General features: G+C 37.4%; 1 protein-coding gene across 1 annotated transcript in view; it reads left to right on the top strand.

Moving 5' to 3' along the window:
- LOC126419511 (xanthine dehydrogenase/oxidase-like) overlaps window positions 1-15,436 on the top strand; it is a gene marked incomplete at its 5' end in the record, with an annotated part of 297,321 nt that overhangs the window by 179,007 nt on the left and 102,878 nt on the right. The window contains 3 exon segments of the mRNA XM_050086701.1: window positions 7,308-7,423; window positions 8,865-8,960; window positions 9,069-9,252. Coding sequence (XP_049942658.1) covers window positions 7,308-7,423; window positions 8,865-8,960; window positions 9,069-9,252 — 396 coding nt within the window.

Genomic DNA, 15,436 nt, shown 5'->3' with positions numbered 1-15,436 from the left:
GCAGAACTAGTCTCAGAGTAAAAGTGACAGATAGCATATATTAATTGTGAATTGTTCTGGAAGCTTCCAGAAAGTTATGTCGGTCAAATTACTATCTAGGTAACTCCCACTTTCTATTATTAACATAGTTTCCAATTAATGGCTACAATTCACAAATGTAAATTATCAACAATATAAGGAAAAGACAGATTGATACTCTACAAAAGATACCATACTGAGTTGTAGACAGACACAATGAAAAAACCCTTACACATTAGCTTTTGGCCAAAGTCTTTGTCAGTAAAGGAAACACACACACATTCATTCACAGAAGCAAGCACACCTCATGCATGTTGGGATTCCAGTCTGAGCTGCCAGAGATGGCGGTCACATGTGCTTGGTGTGTATTTGCTTGTGTGCATTAAGATGTGTCTCCTGTTTTGATGAAGTCTTTGGCTGGAAACTAATAGGTATGTGTCTTTTTGTTGTGCCTGCCTGCAATTCAACATATTTATTTTATGGTGGCTAGCGATCTATTTTTTCTTTTATATAATTGAAATTCCAATCTGGAGTTCCCATTGCTCAAATGTAAGTTATTTTAGGTAATTTTAATAATGACAAACACTGATCAGCATACCAAAATAAGGTGAATATTTATCAAGGTATTGACTTGATGTTTTGTTACAGAGTTGATATGATATCAATTGTTAAATCAGTAAAATATAAAAATGAAATATAAATAGGAAATTTTTTTGTATCTTTTTTTGTGTTTGTCTGACTTCTCCTTTGTTCTTACAAATGAAGGTCCCCAGATTTTATTTCTGTCACCTCCACCTTCCTTTCATGGTATTTTGTTTTTCATGTTCTCACTTACCAATGATTCCAGCTCTTCTCTCATCACCTTTTTCTGTGGGGGAAGACAACAGTTTCTGAGATTATAGTCAATGCCCTTGTGCCACACTCCATATCCCATGGCAAAGACCCAATTGAACTATATCTCAAATAGTTCACTGTAGTTTCAAAATGAATTAGATATTGCATCCAAGATCTATGGTTATTGCTACAGTACAGCCTGTAGAGCACACCCAGTTCTCAAAGATGGCAGTGGGACAAAAAGAGCAGTAGCGAGCAGATATCTGGCATTCTTAGGTATTATACAGTGCATATATCATTGACTGTGTGCTTGGTTGACCTTAAATCTCTGAAAAACATCACTGATCTCAATTTGTTTTAGTACTGTCTGACCACTTTACTGAACACAGCCATTTTCCTTATTAACTCAGAGACTCTTCCCTTATTATTTCACTGAATTTTTGTGGCCCATAGTATCTATAGCTCTAGTGGACATGCTGAATTAAATCATTGGCATAATTCTCAGGGAACATAACTTACACACATCGCAGCTGTAGTTTGCACCTCTCAACAAAATTCCGTGATTTATTTTGTGCTGCTTATCCAAGTTTTTCTCCTCTACTTCTCCCCTTTATCTGTTTGAGCTTGGGATCTGAGTCCTGTGATCTTCTCATGTCCCCTACATGATCCAACATTCCAGATTATTTATTTTCCTCCTTGTCCTCTTGTGAAACATCCCTGTCTCCTACTGGCAATCTTGAGAAGGTATATCACCTTTGATGTTCTCAGTTTCCCTTTTATATTCGATGCTGTAGATAAATTACTGGCTGAACATGGACCACCTCATTATCTTGGTGTTCAAAAATTTACATTCACAGAAATACCTCAGTGCTTTATGGTCAGTGAAGGCAACCACTTCTGACCTAGTAGATAATTTCTGAATTTGATGAATGCCTACACAGTAACTAAGACCTCTGGTTAAGTTATCCAGTACCTCTGCTCATATTTGGAGAGTGTTCTTGATGCAAAAACTATACTCCCCAGTCCTTCATTTCCACCTACCATTTTTTCTGTGACAATGCCACATCCAAACCACAATCTCTGCTGTCAGTAAACCAACAGCAAGGCAAGGATGGATCTGAGTGGTATAGTAATTTGCTGTCACTCAAGTTGTCCTTTATTTCCTAAAAATTTTTGGTGCTCTCCTGTGTCCACAACCAAATTGCATGTTTTTGCTGTGACTTGGTTATTTTGGTGTATTTAGACTTATTCTGATAAATTTTAGTAGATATTAGACTTATTGTTTCTTGTTATAAGAGTCAAGCCATTTAGCTTTAACTTCTGTCCTCTCTTCCTTTGGGACCTTTCCAGTGGGTGCCATAACATTCCCAAGAATTCAGTCCACCTCCTTGCAAACTCATACTTGCTTAGTTCTAATTTCATGCCATCCTTTCTAACTGTACATATCACTTATCTCATTACATGTTACTCACCTTCCCAGTCAATAGAGCCCATCAAATGTCATTAACATAGACTGCCAATGTCCTTATAACATCCCTACCTAAAACATAATCTAAATCCTGTATAAAAATTACCATAGAGACTTTTAGGTCAAATGGAACTTCTTTAAATTGGCAACAAATACCTTTGTGCTTGAAAGCAGTATATTACCTGCTGTTCTTTGCCAGTGGTTTTGCCAGACACCAGACGTCAGACCAACACTTGGCATTTTTTCAGCATTGTGAAACTGATGCAGCAGGTCATCAATATTTTCTAGATGATAAGTTTCCCTAGAGATTATGGTATTCAACTGTGTAGCATTTAACACTACCCTCACTGATGTTTCCTTCTTCCTAACAACAACTTCTAGATTTTTGTGTTCACTATTGTGTCTCTGTATTAACCTAGTTACAGCACTCTTTCCAGTACAGTTTCAACTGCCTTCCTTAGTGCAATAGCTATAGGGCATGGTCTCTGCATAAATGATTCATGTGGCTTGACAATTATAGCACATTCAAAGTTTTCACCCTTCCTGGCACTTAAAAAAATACACCATTATGTTCACGCAGGAGATCATACAGCTCCTCCCTTTATCTCTCCCTTATCCCTTCCATAGTCTCAGTTTTGAGATTAATTTCTGAGATTGTCTTCTTCAGATCTCTATAGTTTTTCCTCCACTGTTCACTATTTTCTCTTACCTTTCTATCCACTTCAGTGATGCTACCATCATTTTTCCAGTTAATGACTCATTATATTCCAGCATCAAATTAAGCTCTCTTCCCTCTATTTACTGGGTGTCTTTTACAGAGTAGTACAGCTCCTAATTACTCATCCAACCATTCCAGCAATATAATTCATATGTAGATCAGGTACAACCATATTGTTGTGACAAAACTCTGTGTGGTGACACGGAAATACCTGTGTCATTACAGGTTTATTTCACCTATCTGTTGCACCTCTAATCTCTATTACAATAACTGGCAATTCTGTAATTTTTATAATGGATTTCAGATGTTCATAACATATGTCAGAGATTCCACTAATCTCACTCAGTGAATCCAGAAGTACTTCATTCTCAAACCTTGTATATTTATTTTAATTTTGCATTGTAGTTTTCCTACCTTATTTTTCTCAAAGTATCTTCCTCAGTTAGGTCCTACTCAATGTTTGCAAGTTATCTATAGTGTCTTCCATGGTTGTAACACTGAATTCTACCTCTTTATGAATCATTTGTCTTATTATTAGTTCCATCAACAACATTACATTTTTAATTAAACACACTTTATCCCCATATTTACATCACTAACACTTGCATCCCCTGCTGTATAGATATTAGACTGAAAAATTCTACTATCATCTATATCAAGTTCACTAAAAAGTTCCTCATTAATTGCCTATGATTTCATATTTATTTTATTTATCCCAGGATAATTTTTTACACTCTACTTTAATATCTGTGGCAGCCATTTCCCTTCTCATTGCTCAGAACTGCTGCTTCATTTACAATTTCTCTACTGACTGCATTTACCCCTGTCTATGGTAACCAGGAAAATGAAATTCCCCCAGTTGTTCCTCCAACATGTTCATACTGTGGCCTTTTGCAATCCATTCTATTATATGGCCCCCAATTTCTCCTACCATCATTCCTGAAATTTCTGTGAAAATTTATGTTGACTTTCTAGTAATTCCATCTCCCATCCCTGTAATGGTTTCTGCTGTTTTGTATTTTTTTCTGGTTCTAAATAGTAAGCACTATCCACATTCACTACGTAATCAGTGAATAAATCTACATTATCTCCTGGAGTACTTAAGAAATCCATCAGTATATTTTCAGTCAATCTCTTCTGTAAGGTAGAAATGACAGTTAATGACTTCATTAGCTTCTCCAGATGTGCCAGCTTCCTAATTTCCCTCACAAAAAATCTTTTGTATTTCTCTAATCTGGTCTGTAAGCATTTCTGATGTAAAATATTATTCTGAATTCTGGATTGTTTTACCTCTCCCCAACATTTACTTAAAAATTACCTCTCAGAATCTTTATGGGTAACAAAATTGTACTGATTTTGGTTAGCCCATGAGAAATCTTCTCCTTCCAATACCTCTTTAATACATCTAACCTTTCATACATCACTCATTCCACCCACAAATTTCAATGTACAACATGAAACACAATTGACAGTTTGTTGCTTTCCTTTATTATCCAAATTCTGAACTTTGTTTATGGAAGCATATTTATGATACTGCCCACATTTCCCTGTTCCAGCAAAGCAACTATTGACTCTTTTTTAAGTTTTCAATCTTCTTTGCTGTCATAGTACTGACTTCAGCTTTTAATTTATTCACTTTAATTTGTACTTCACTAACATTCTTGATTATCCCAACATGACTTCCTTTCCAATTCCCCTTTCAGACTTTGTTCCAATTTGGAATTTTCAGCCCCGCATTTTTCATCCAGTTCAACAAATTCCTCCTGTACCTCAGCATGTAATTTAGCACATCCCTGTTAATTTCTCCCTATTTCAAATCTTAGCTTTCTCCCCATTTCTGCTAGTATCTTATTTAATTTCTCTTACACGGACTGAATATTGTTATTCATTTCACTCATGCTGCACTTAACTTCATTTAATTGTTTTTGTTTGGTTCCCTTGGATTTTTGTTGCAAATTTTGTAATTACATGCTATTTTGAACCTCATTTTCACGTCCCTAAACTTGTGCAAAAATGTTCACAATTTCTTTTAACTCATATACATCAATAATTTCTTCTGGAATAATGTTAATATCCTCATCTGTCAATTCACATCAGTTTAAACTTTATTTGTAAGTGTCGGTTCCCTCACCACAACAAATAAAGAAGGAAGACGCAGAAGTTTGCAGCACAGAATAATAAGTTCATCCCACAGCTCATGAGTCAAGATCAGAGACAATCTGTGAAGAACTTTTGGATCATGCAAATGAGAATGAGATATTCCTTCAGAGGATCATAACTGGTGATAAAACATGGGTCTGTGATTATGATGTTGAGACTAAGGTCCAATCTTCTCAATGGAACAGGAAAGGTTCTCCAAGATTGGAAAAAGCTCTTCAGGTCAGGCAAAATGTCAAAGCCATCCTGATAGTTCTCTTTGATTTTGAAGGATTAGTTCATTGTGAATTCATGCCACAGAGATAAACTGTTAATCGATGGTACTACCAAGAAAATGTAAGAAGAAAATGGCCTGAAATGTGGCAGACAATTCATGGATCTTGCATCACAATAAGACACCAACATGTTCACCCCTGTTCATGTATGACTATTGCACAAAAAATGAAATCACTGCACTGCCTCATCCTCCACACTCTACAGACCTGGCCTCTGCAGATGTGTTTTTATTTCCAAAGTTGAAAAGCCCATTAAAAGGATGAAGATTTGCAATGATAGATGAGATAAAAGAAAATTTGTAAACACTGCTGTATATGATCCAGCAAGATGTGTACTAAGACTGAAACTTCCTGGCAAATTAAAACTGTGTGCTAGACCAATACTTTTTCGGGCAAGTGCCTTTTGTGGGCAAGTGCTCTACCAACTGAGCTACTCAAGCACAACTCATGAACTGTCCTCACAGCTTCAATTCTGCCAGTACCTTGTCTCCTACCTTCCAAACTTCACAGAAGCTCTTCTGCAAAACTTGCAGAACTAGCACTCCTGGAAGAAATGATATTGCAGAGACATGGCTTAGCCACAGCCTTGGGGGATGTTTCCAGAATGAGATTTTCACTTTGCAGCAGAGTGTGCATTGATATGAAATTTCCTGGCAGATTAAGATTATGTGCCGGTCTGAGACTCGAACTCGGGACCTTTGCCTTTTGCAGGCAAGTGCTCTACCAACTGAGCTACTCAAGCACAACTCACAACCCATCCTCACAGCTTCAATTCTGCCAGTACCTTGTCTCCTACCTTTCAAACTTCAAAGAAGCTCTTCTGTGAAACTTGCAGAACTAGCACTCCTGGAACAAAGAATACTACGGAGACATGGCTTAGCCACAGCCTGGGGGATGTTACCAGAATGAGATTTTCTCTTTGCTGCAGAGTGTATGCTGATATAAGACTTCCTGGCAGATTAAAACTGTATGCTAGACTGAGACTTGGACTTGGCACCATTTCTTTTCACGGGCAAGTGCTCTTGGTAGAGGCAAAGGTCCCAAGTTTGAGTCTTGGTCCAGCACACAGTAATAATCTGCCAGGAAGTTTCATATCAGCCAGCACACACTCTGTTGCAGAGTGAAAAATCTCATTCTGCATACTAAGACTGCTTCTGGAAGTGGGAATGGCATTTGGAGTGGTGCATCAGTTGTCAAGGAGAGTATTTTAAAGGAGACCATGCACAATAATTTAAAGGTATGCTACAAAAAAGGTCACGGACAAATTTCCAGAGTTTTTGAACAGACCTTGTAAGTAGCTGGAAATTGTAGCTAGCTGTTGTAAATAAACCATTTCTGATTTTCACAGTGGCTCCATTTCATGGCTGACATGAAGTTACTTTCTGAATAACTCTTGTATCTCTTTCATAATATTGTTGATATTCTAACTTGAACTTTCCATTGCTTAATTAGGAATGTTATACTATAAATGGTGTGGGAGTCTGCAGTGTTCAACTCAGAAACCTGTACTTTATATGTAATTGATGATGATATTAGTATAATCTCTGGTAATGCATCACACTTCTCTGGTAATGCATCACACTGTAGTGGACAAAAATTCGGAAACAACTAAACAACAAGCACAAATAAAAACATGAAAGGAAGATTGGAGTTTGATATTTACACTGAAAATCAATTCATCTATTTACATTCAGGAACAATAAATAACTTATCTGATACTAAAAACATTCAAAAACTTTTGAGTAATTGATATGTATGCATCTCAGCTCTTAGTAAGATTACAAAACGAATTAACAAAGACATGTATGCCCCTTAAAGTTATTTTTTATCATTACAGGAGAAGCAATGTATGTAAACGATTTGCCAACCATGCCAGGTGAACTATATTGTGCCTTTGTTGTTACATCTATTGCAAATGGTCACATAAGAGACACAGATCCCAGTGATGCTTTGGTAAGTGTTGATGCTGTATACTGCATAAAAGTACTGCAGTATTAATTTCACAAAAATGTTATGTCTTATGTCAAGAGAGATTTTAGTGCATTCAATAGGAGAACATTTTAATATTATAGCCTTCCATTAATCATTTTCATTGTCAATGAAAAAAAGTAATTCTGTCTGTTTTCTTGATGTCTGGAATCTTCCAGGCTCTTTTATAGTACTTGTTCGGGTCAAAACATCTTCCAGAATAGGAAGGGCTTTTGTTAAAAGTGGAACACACAGTATTTATTTTATATTTTGTTATGAACCAGCTTTTGGCTTCCTGGGGCAGCATCAAGCTCCTTTATGAAATAAAGAGCATTTGTACATAAACACTCCCAACAATTTTGTGATAGCTCTCATTATTTTCTGTGTATGGGGGTTGAGCCATGTTTGGTGCAGTTTGTACCCTAACTTGTTTATGTACTGAGTGTAACAAGTTGAGAGTTTGAACTCAATATTTGCAAGTCTGTTTACTAGGCAAGCTAGAGGAGTTTATTCAGGGAAGTAATGTAAGATATTTCAACATTAATTGTTGTTTTTTTTCCAATTTGTAGTTAAATTGTTATAAATATGACTAAAAACCATAGACTATTCTTAATTTTTAAAAAGTACACAAATGGATGCTGATAATGATGATTTTCTACTAACGCTGTGTTATCATGGATGCACAATAAGTAAAGGTCATTAAACATGATGAAAATTCATGAGTAACAAAGTGCACAATTTCTACTTATACGATGAAAAATGAAACGGTTGTTTGGCATTATTGGCTGGGCGGCCTCATCCGGTGAAGTTTGGCCGCCAAGTGCAAGTCTTATTTCAGTCAAGGCCACATTGGGCAACTTGTGCCAGTGAAGAGGATGAAATGTTGACAAGGACAACAATGCTGTCCATGAGCAGAGAAAATCTCCATCCCAGCCGGGAATCGAACCCGTACCTGCTGCATGGGAGGCAAGTTCATTACCACTCAGCTCAGCAGGTGGACTACATATATGATATGTCACTGTGACTCATATTTTAAATGGGCATCCACATTATCTCAAAATCTGTGCATTGTGCCTTATACAGAACTGTCACAGAAGTTAGCTTGTGACACAATAGTAAAGACACTGCACTTGCTTTTGATATAGTGATGTTAAAATCCCTCTCCAGAAATCCAGATATAGGTTTTCTTTTATTTTTAGCTTCCCAAAATTTATTGAGGAAAGACAAGAATGGACGTGAGCAATATCTTTTCCCATCCTTGTCTTATGTGATATTGTGCACCCTCTCTTATTTGATGTCATTGTGAACACAACATTAAATCTTAACCATTTTTTTCTTTTTCTTACTTTACTCTTAACACACATAAAAGCAACCACTAATGCCTTCCGTCCATATTGTTTATACGAACTCCCTGCCAATGTTCTAGGCTGTCCCTGGAGTGGTAGCATATTATGATGCAAAAGATATTCCAGGAAACAACAACTTTTACCCAAAATCTGTGACCAGCTTTACTGATGAGGAGGTAAGATCAATGAAAAAACCATTAAAATACAGAGTACAACCTTTGCTGTTAGAAACCAAGCAAGTTTCTCCACATCACATTAATGAAACATTTCTACTATCTTCCTAGATATTTTGCTCTGGAAATGTAAAGTACAATGGACAGCCAGTAGGGGTGATTGTGGCAGAGTCACATGCAATTGCAGATGAAGCTGCCAAATTGGTGAAAATAAATTATGATGTTGTAAATGAACCCATCATTCACTTGAGAGATGCCCTTAAATCTGGAGATAAAAGCAGAGTTATGGTGATTGGTGAAATTAAGCCGACTGATACTGGAAGTAAGTTTTTAATAAACTGTGAATCTTTCTGATGGTAATGGGACAAATTTTAGAATAAGACAACTATTTCATGTGGTATAACTTCAGTAATTTTCTTGTATGTATTGAAATAACTGTATGATCTTTGCTTGTGATTCTTGTTACACTTAACCAGATTCAGGGCATCCATGTCACCCAATTGCCGCACATACATACTGGTTCTTAATTATTGTACAAAGTTGCACAGCAAGTGGCCCTACATCCCCTTCTGTTTGACAGCCACCAACAATTCAACTATATTAATGTATGGTATGCTGCGAATCAGCCCAGTCTTCAGACTACAGTGTGGCTCTATGGGGGATTTTACAGTTCCATGCAGTCAGAATCTAAAACAGGCACAGATTTTTTGGCACATTATCAACTGCTCCCCAACATGGCAAGTATGTGACTTTTTGAGAGTGTCACTGGGTTGACAATTGAAGGTTTTTGTCAAGATGTGGCAGTACACATGACTAAACCCATGCAAGATAGCAGTAGTGAGTATTCCGACTTACTGAAGAAATACCCAGGTCTTACAAAACCTCCAAGAGCAACAACACAGTGCATCACACACGGACTACAGAAGGTCCACATCTCATGCCAACCTAGGTACTTGGCACCAGATTGACTTGCCATAGCAGTAGTAAAATTTGACAGCATGGTTTGTGAAGACATGATGCAGCCATTGAGTAGTACCTGGTTGTCCCCATTACACTTGGTACCAAAAAAGAATTTTGCATGGTGCCCTTGTGGTGATTATTGGGCCCTAAGTGCCAGAACTGTGCCCAGTCATAATCGTGTACCATCACTTTGGGAACATAATTATGTGACATGACTATATTCATTGTTTTAGACTGTGCAAAGGCATATATGCAGATTCCAGTGGCAGAATCAGATATACAAAAGACAGCCACTATCACTCCTTTTGGCATTTTTTTAGAGTCAGTTCACAACTGTTGGTCTATGAAAGGCAAAGGTACATCAGCTCCAAGCTAAAAGGGCTAAACTTTCACTTTGCTTATCTTTCTGAAAATCTTATGCCTTCTATCTCTCTGGAGCAGTATCAGGAGCATCTTACTGAGGGCTCAGAAGATAGGAATGGTATGGGATCATTTTAAATAGCACAAAAGTGAGTCTTCTGTCAGCAACAAGTTAATTTTTTGGGTCAAAGGATTATGTTGTCAGGTTTGTTACCCTTGCTGGTGAAAGTTGAAGCTATCCTGTAGATGACACAGACAAAGATCTGCAAAGACCTGTTTCATTTCCCCAGTGTCCTCACTTTATATCACGAACATCTACCACATGTAGCAGAGTTGCAACCATCATTAACAGCGGCACTCACCAGTCAAAAGAGCAAGAGAAACTCAGAAGTTTCATGACCAGATGAAATGATTTCAGCTTTCAAAGTAGTCAAGCAGAATTTAACACACATGACATTACACACACACCCAGAATCAAGTGCACCATTGGCGTTGGTAGTTTACATGAGTCAGACAGCAATAGGTGCAGCACTGCAACAACTTCATGATGGAGCTTGGCAGCGGCTAGCATTCTTGTCACAAACTCTCTGTGTTGCTACATAAATGGAGTGCCTATGACAGAGAGCATTTAGCATTCTATGAAGCCATTAAATATTTCTGATCTCAACTGGAGGCTAGAGAATTTACCATCTTTACCAATCATAAGCCTCTCATATGGCTTGTGACAAAATAATATGAACTATTCACCTCAGCAGCATAGTCAATTGGTCTACATTTATCTGTATAGTAAAGTCACAAAACACATTTCTGGAACAGACAATATAGTGGCTGGCTGCCTCTCCCATGTTGACAGCACCACTCATTTGACAGATTTCACTGAACCCATGGCAGTGCAACAATCAGATCAGGAGTTGCCCGACCTTTTTGAAGACTCTGAATCATTGCTTGGACTTCAGATAGTAGTGATACCCAGTGCTGATGCCAAGTTTCACTGCAATGTCTCTAGTGGCAAATCTCATCCTTTTTACCCATGGAATTTGGGAGGTGTGCTTCTGATAATATACATTACCTGTACCATTTGGGTTTTTCTGTGATGACATAACTAGTCTACAATTGTTTTGCATGGCCTGTAGTCAACAAAGAATGATGAGACTGGGCATGGACATGTATTAAATATCAATGCAGCAAAGTCAACAGACATGCAGGTGCCAGTGGGCATCTTCCTGGATACACCAGTTCGATTTGCAAATGTTCGTATTGGTACTTTTGTCCTCTTACCTCCATCAAAGAGCCACCACTATTTATTAACAATGATGGATTGTTTCACCTGTTGGCTGGAAGCTGCACCAGTAAACAACATCTCAGCAGAGATCTTAGTTTCTGTCTTTGTTTTTACTTGGGTGCCATGTTTTGGTTGTCCTTCACATATCATGGAAAATCATGGGCACCTGTTTGAGTCCGACCTGTTCATACAGCTGACTAAATTTTGTGGCACTGTGCATCATAGAATGATGAGATGTCACCCAACCAGCACTGGGGTGATAGAATTGTTATGTTAGATGACCAGTTGTTACGACTTCTGCAGTACTCATTAGCAGCAGACACAGTGGCTGTGCCAAAGGCTTAGACCGCATGGAGTTTTACAATTATTTATTGAGCTTTCTTTACAGTTTCTCTCTCATCGTCGCTGCCCAGCCCTGCGGATCCTTCTGCCTGGCTGCTGCTGTGTAGATTCTCAGACAATGCAACTGCAACTGTCAGCAGGGCTATCTGTGCCACGCATACTTCGCAATGCTGTGATCGCTGGCTGCCTCTATTTTGCCATTCTCCACTGCGTGAAGCAAAGCTTACTACATGTGGCCGCAACAGAAAGCTGGCACTGATCACTGCCAGTAGCCCTGAGATATATTTAATACCAAGCTCTGACCCCCATTGAAACCACCTTATTCAGGACCACATAAAGTGGTGCAACAAGGAAACCATATTCTCAACATTATCATTAATGGCAAAAACCACTACTGTCTCACTGGACTGCATGAAACCTCCGTACCTCTTTCAAGAAGTTTCAATGAGGACAGCACAGCACAATCCTGATATAGTCTCAACTGCTTCATGACCATTGGTTCAAACAGCCATAAATGTGAAGAAGCCCTCTGGACATACAATATGATTGGTTTTTGGCACTGTTCCACTTTCCCAGAGGTGACTGATATAGTAGACAGAAGTGACACTACAGTGGAATGCAAGTCATGTGGTTTTCATGCATGATTTTGTAATACTATCAAAGTGATTCCACACCAGGCATCAGAGGTGTTGTATTGTATGACACTTGTGTGCTTACTCTTAGAGTACTTTTAGCATTCTATTGTTAACTGGTTATGGAGTTGCTTTTGACTATTGCACATCTGAGTTTTTGGGTCGATTCTACTTCCATGTAAAGCATCTATATCAAACATCTATCACTAATAAACTCACTGTGCATTTGAATAAAGTGTTACTGATTCTGACATCAAGAATCTATCTCTTTCTATATCAGCAGCTAATAGTATGAGTGCAGTAATTTGTTCAGACAGCCACAGACCCAAAGCCATACTGACAGGTGTACGAGTTCTGTTTAATGTGACAAAATCAGCTTGTGATAGTTTGCTTCATATCTGTGTAGTTGTGAAAGCAACAGTTAACTGACTGGCTCTTGGGATGTACAAAAAACTCAAATGACACGAGGAACACACTACTGATTACAAACATATAGGGTTCCTTAATTAACAATGCAAATGTAGTTTAGGATTCTCCAAGACAGTGGGCAGACATTTATATAGCTTTCCTCCAAATTTTATTTTCAATATGTGGTGTGACAATAGAGATATGGATGATTTGCTTATAAGAAAAGTTACTGTAAAATTTGTTGTTAGCGTATTTATCAAGTGTCAGAAGCCACACTGTAACTTCTTGTCCATGACAACTACTACCCATGGACTATGGATGTAAGCCATAACTTAATGTAAAAGATAGTAGTCTGCCATGTTGTTGGTAAAACATCACATACCATTTTTAAAATAAAATTTTTATTTTAAAACTTCAAAAGGACAAACAATATTTAAAATATCATCAGACTTCCATACCACAACCCAACAAAACTAAGAGTTTCTGTAATTTCAAGTGACATCCTTCTAAAGAATATGAATATGTGTATCAATATATATAAAAAACAAAGATGCTGTAGCGTACCAAACGAGAAAGCATTGGTATGTTGATAGACACAATAAAAAACACACATACACACACACAAATTTCAAGCTTTCGCAACCCAAGGTTGCTTCATCACGAAAGAGGGAAGGAGAGGGAAAGACGAAAGGATGTGTGTTTTAAGGGAGAGAGTAAGGAGTCATTCCAGTCCCGGGACTGGAATAACTCCTTACCCTCTCCCTTGAATTTTGCACCATCTTTGCACAAACACCTTTTTTGGGAAAATAAACAGGATGTTTATAAAAATCAAAACCACTCATTATATCCTTTTCAAATTTTAACATGATACTTCTTCCATTTTTTACATGGGTACTCATGCATAGTATTTCATTCCAGCTACCAACAAATTATTAAAATTACCTTCCATGTTCAAAAATATCCCTATTGTAGTGTTAGCAGATTTTTTTGTGGGCCCAGTACAATACAGATTGTATGATGCAGCCAGAATTGCCTCATCCCACAATGCTGTTGGAAGGTGCTTGGCAGAGCAGACCATCACATAGGACTCTATCTGCCTGCTGGGCAACTCCATTCTGCTACGAAGTACATGGTCCAGTAATTGAATGTTTCAGTCCAGATGTGTCAGCAAACTTAAGTACATCTTTCTTATGGAACTCCCTGCTACCACTTGTATACAGTTATTTCACAACAAATTCAACCATAATCGTCATCATTTAAATAAACAATTGTAATTTTTTCTTTAGTTTCATCTTTATGTCACAAAAGATATGCTCCTCTAAAACTTGAAAATCTTCTATAAAAACATGAAAGTGCAGGTGACCCCGCAAATCATTTTATTCAATTGGTGCATAAACACGTACACATACTAAGTCATCAGATTTAGTGCATTTCTGCACTCTTTCACCAAATTCCAGCTGATCTTTACCATGGACACATCTCTCATATAAACTGCTATCAGTTGTTGTCTCTATAACACAATCCCTCAAAAACTGGTGCATATATTAAACACAATACTTTTCTTGACAAACAACTTCACTGCCAAATGATTAAATTCATTTTCACCACTGGACACAGCAGACAGCAACTGCAGTATTGTTTTTGAAAAATATCAATGACTATTTCTTTTTGTGCAGTTTTCTTACCAGACAATGCGTTGCAAAATCTGTATAGAAAAATACCAGATATCTTCAAATATCATTCAGTCCATTTCTGTGCACTGAATACCTGTACATCAATTCATTGTACACCAAATGCTTCGGTTTGTACACAATTTTTAGCACTGTACGTATTTCCTGGAGTTTTAAATGTTTCATATGTGGTGTACCAACCATGTTCATATATTTTATGATGTGGCACACCACTGTCAATAAACCCCTCATTACAGGCCAGTTTATTTATAACTACTAAACTTTCTTCTTGGTTTTTGAAGTAACTGCATGCCTGCAATGTCTTTAACTTCCCATAGTACACTCATTTTATTGAAGACCTATTTTCTTACATCTATAACAAATCAAAACTGTGTTACATTGTTGTGATAAGTGTACTACTTTTCCATATGAAAAGCATTTACAAATTTCATTCATTTTAAAATAGGATATTTTTGATATAGTTGCTCCAGATTCTAATCTACTGTTTTGTGATGTGATAAAGCTAATATTTAAAATTGTTCAGGAAATCTCAGTGGTGGGCATTGGTGCAGTCTGTGTAAATAATTCTCAATACTTAAAGAACATAAAGAAGAGTGAGTAATTGTCATCAAGTCTCGAAAAACTTGTAAAATTGTTGCATACTTATCTTTTTCTTCTCTTTGTAGTTTCCTGAATGGTTCTCATTGGCAAATACATCCAGAAATATGGTTTCTGCTTGTGGAGGAGATATTTTGGGTCATAAATTGTGTTATGCTTTGATGTTAAAATGATTTTTTGCAAAGAGTTTTTGCTTGATTATTATCA

This window comes from Schistocerca serialis, chromosome 9 (assembly GCF_023864345.2).
Source record: "Schistocerca serialis cubense isolate TAMUIC-IGC-003099 chromosome 9, iqSchSeri2.2, whole genome shotgun sequence".
In the NCBI taxonomy this organism is placed as follows: Eukaryota; Metazoa; Arthropoda; class Insecta; order Orthoptera; family Acrididae; genus Schistocerca; species Schistocerca serialis.
This window is presented reverse-complemented; position numbering and strand designations above follow the sequence as displayed.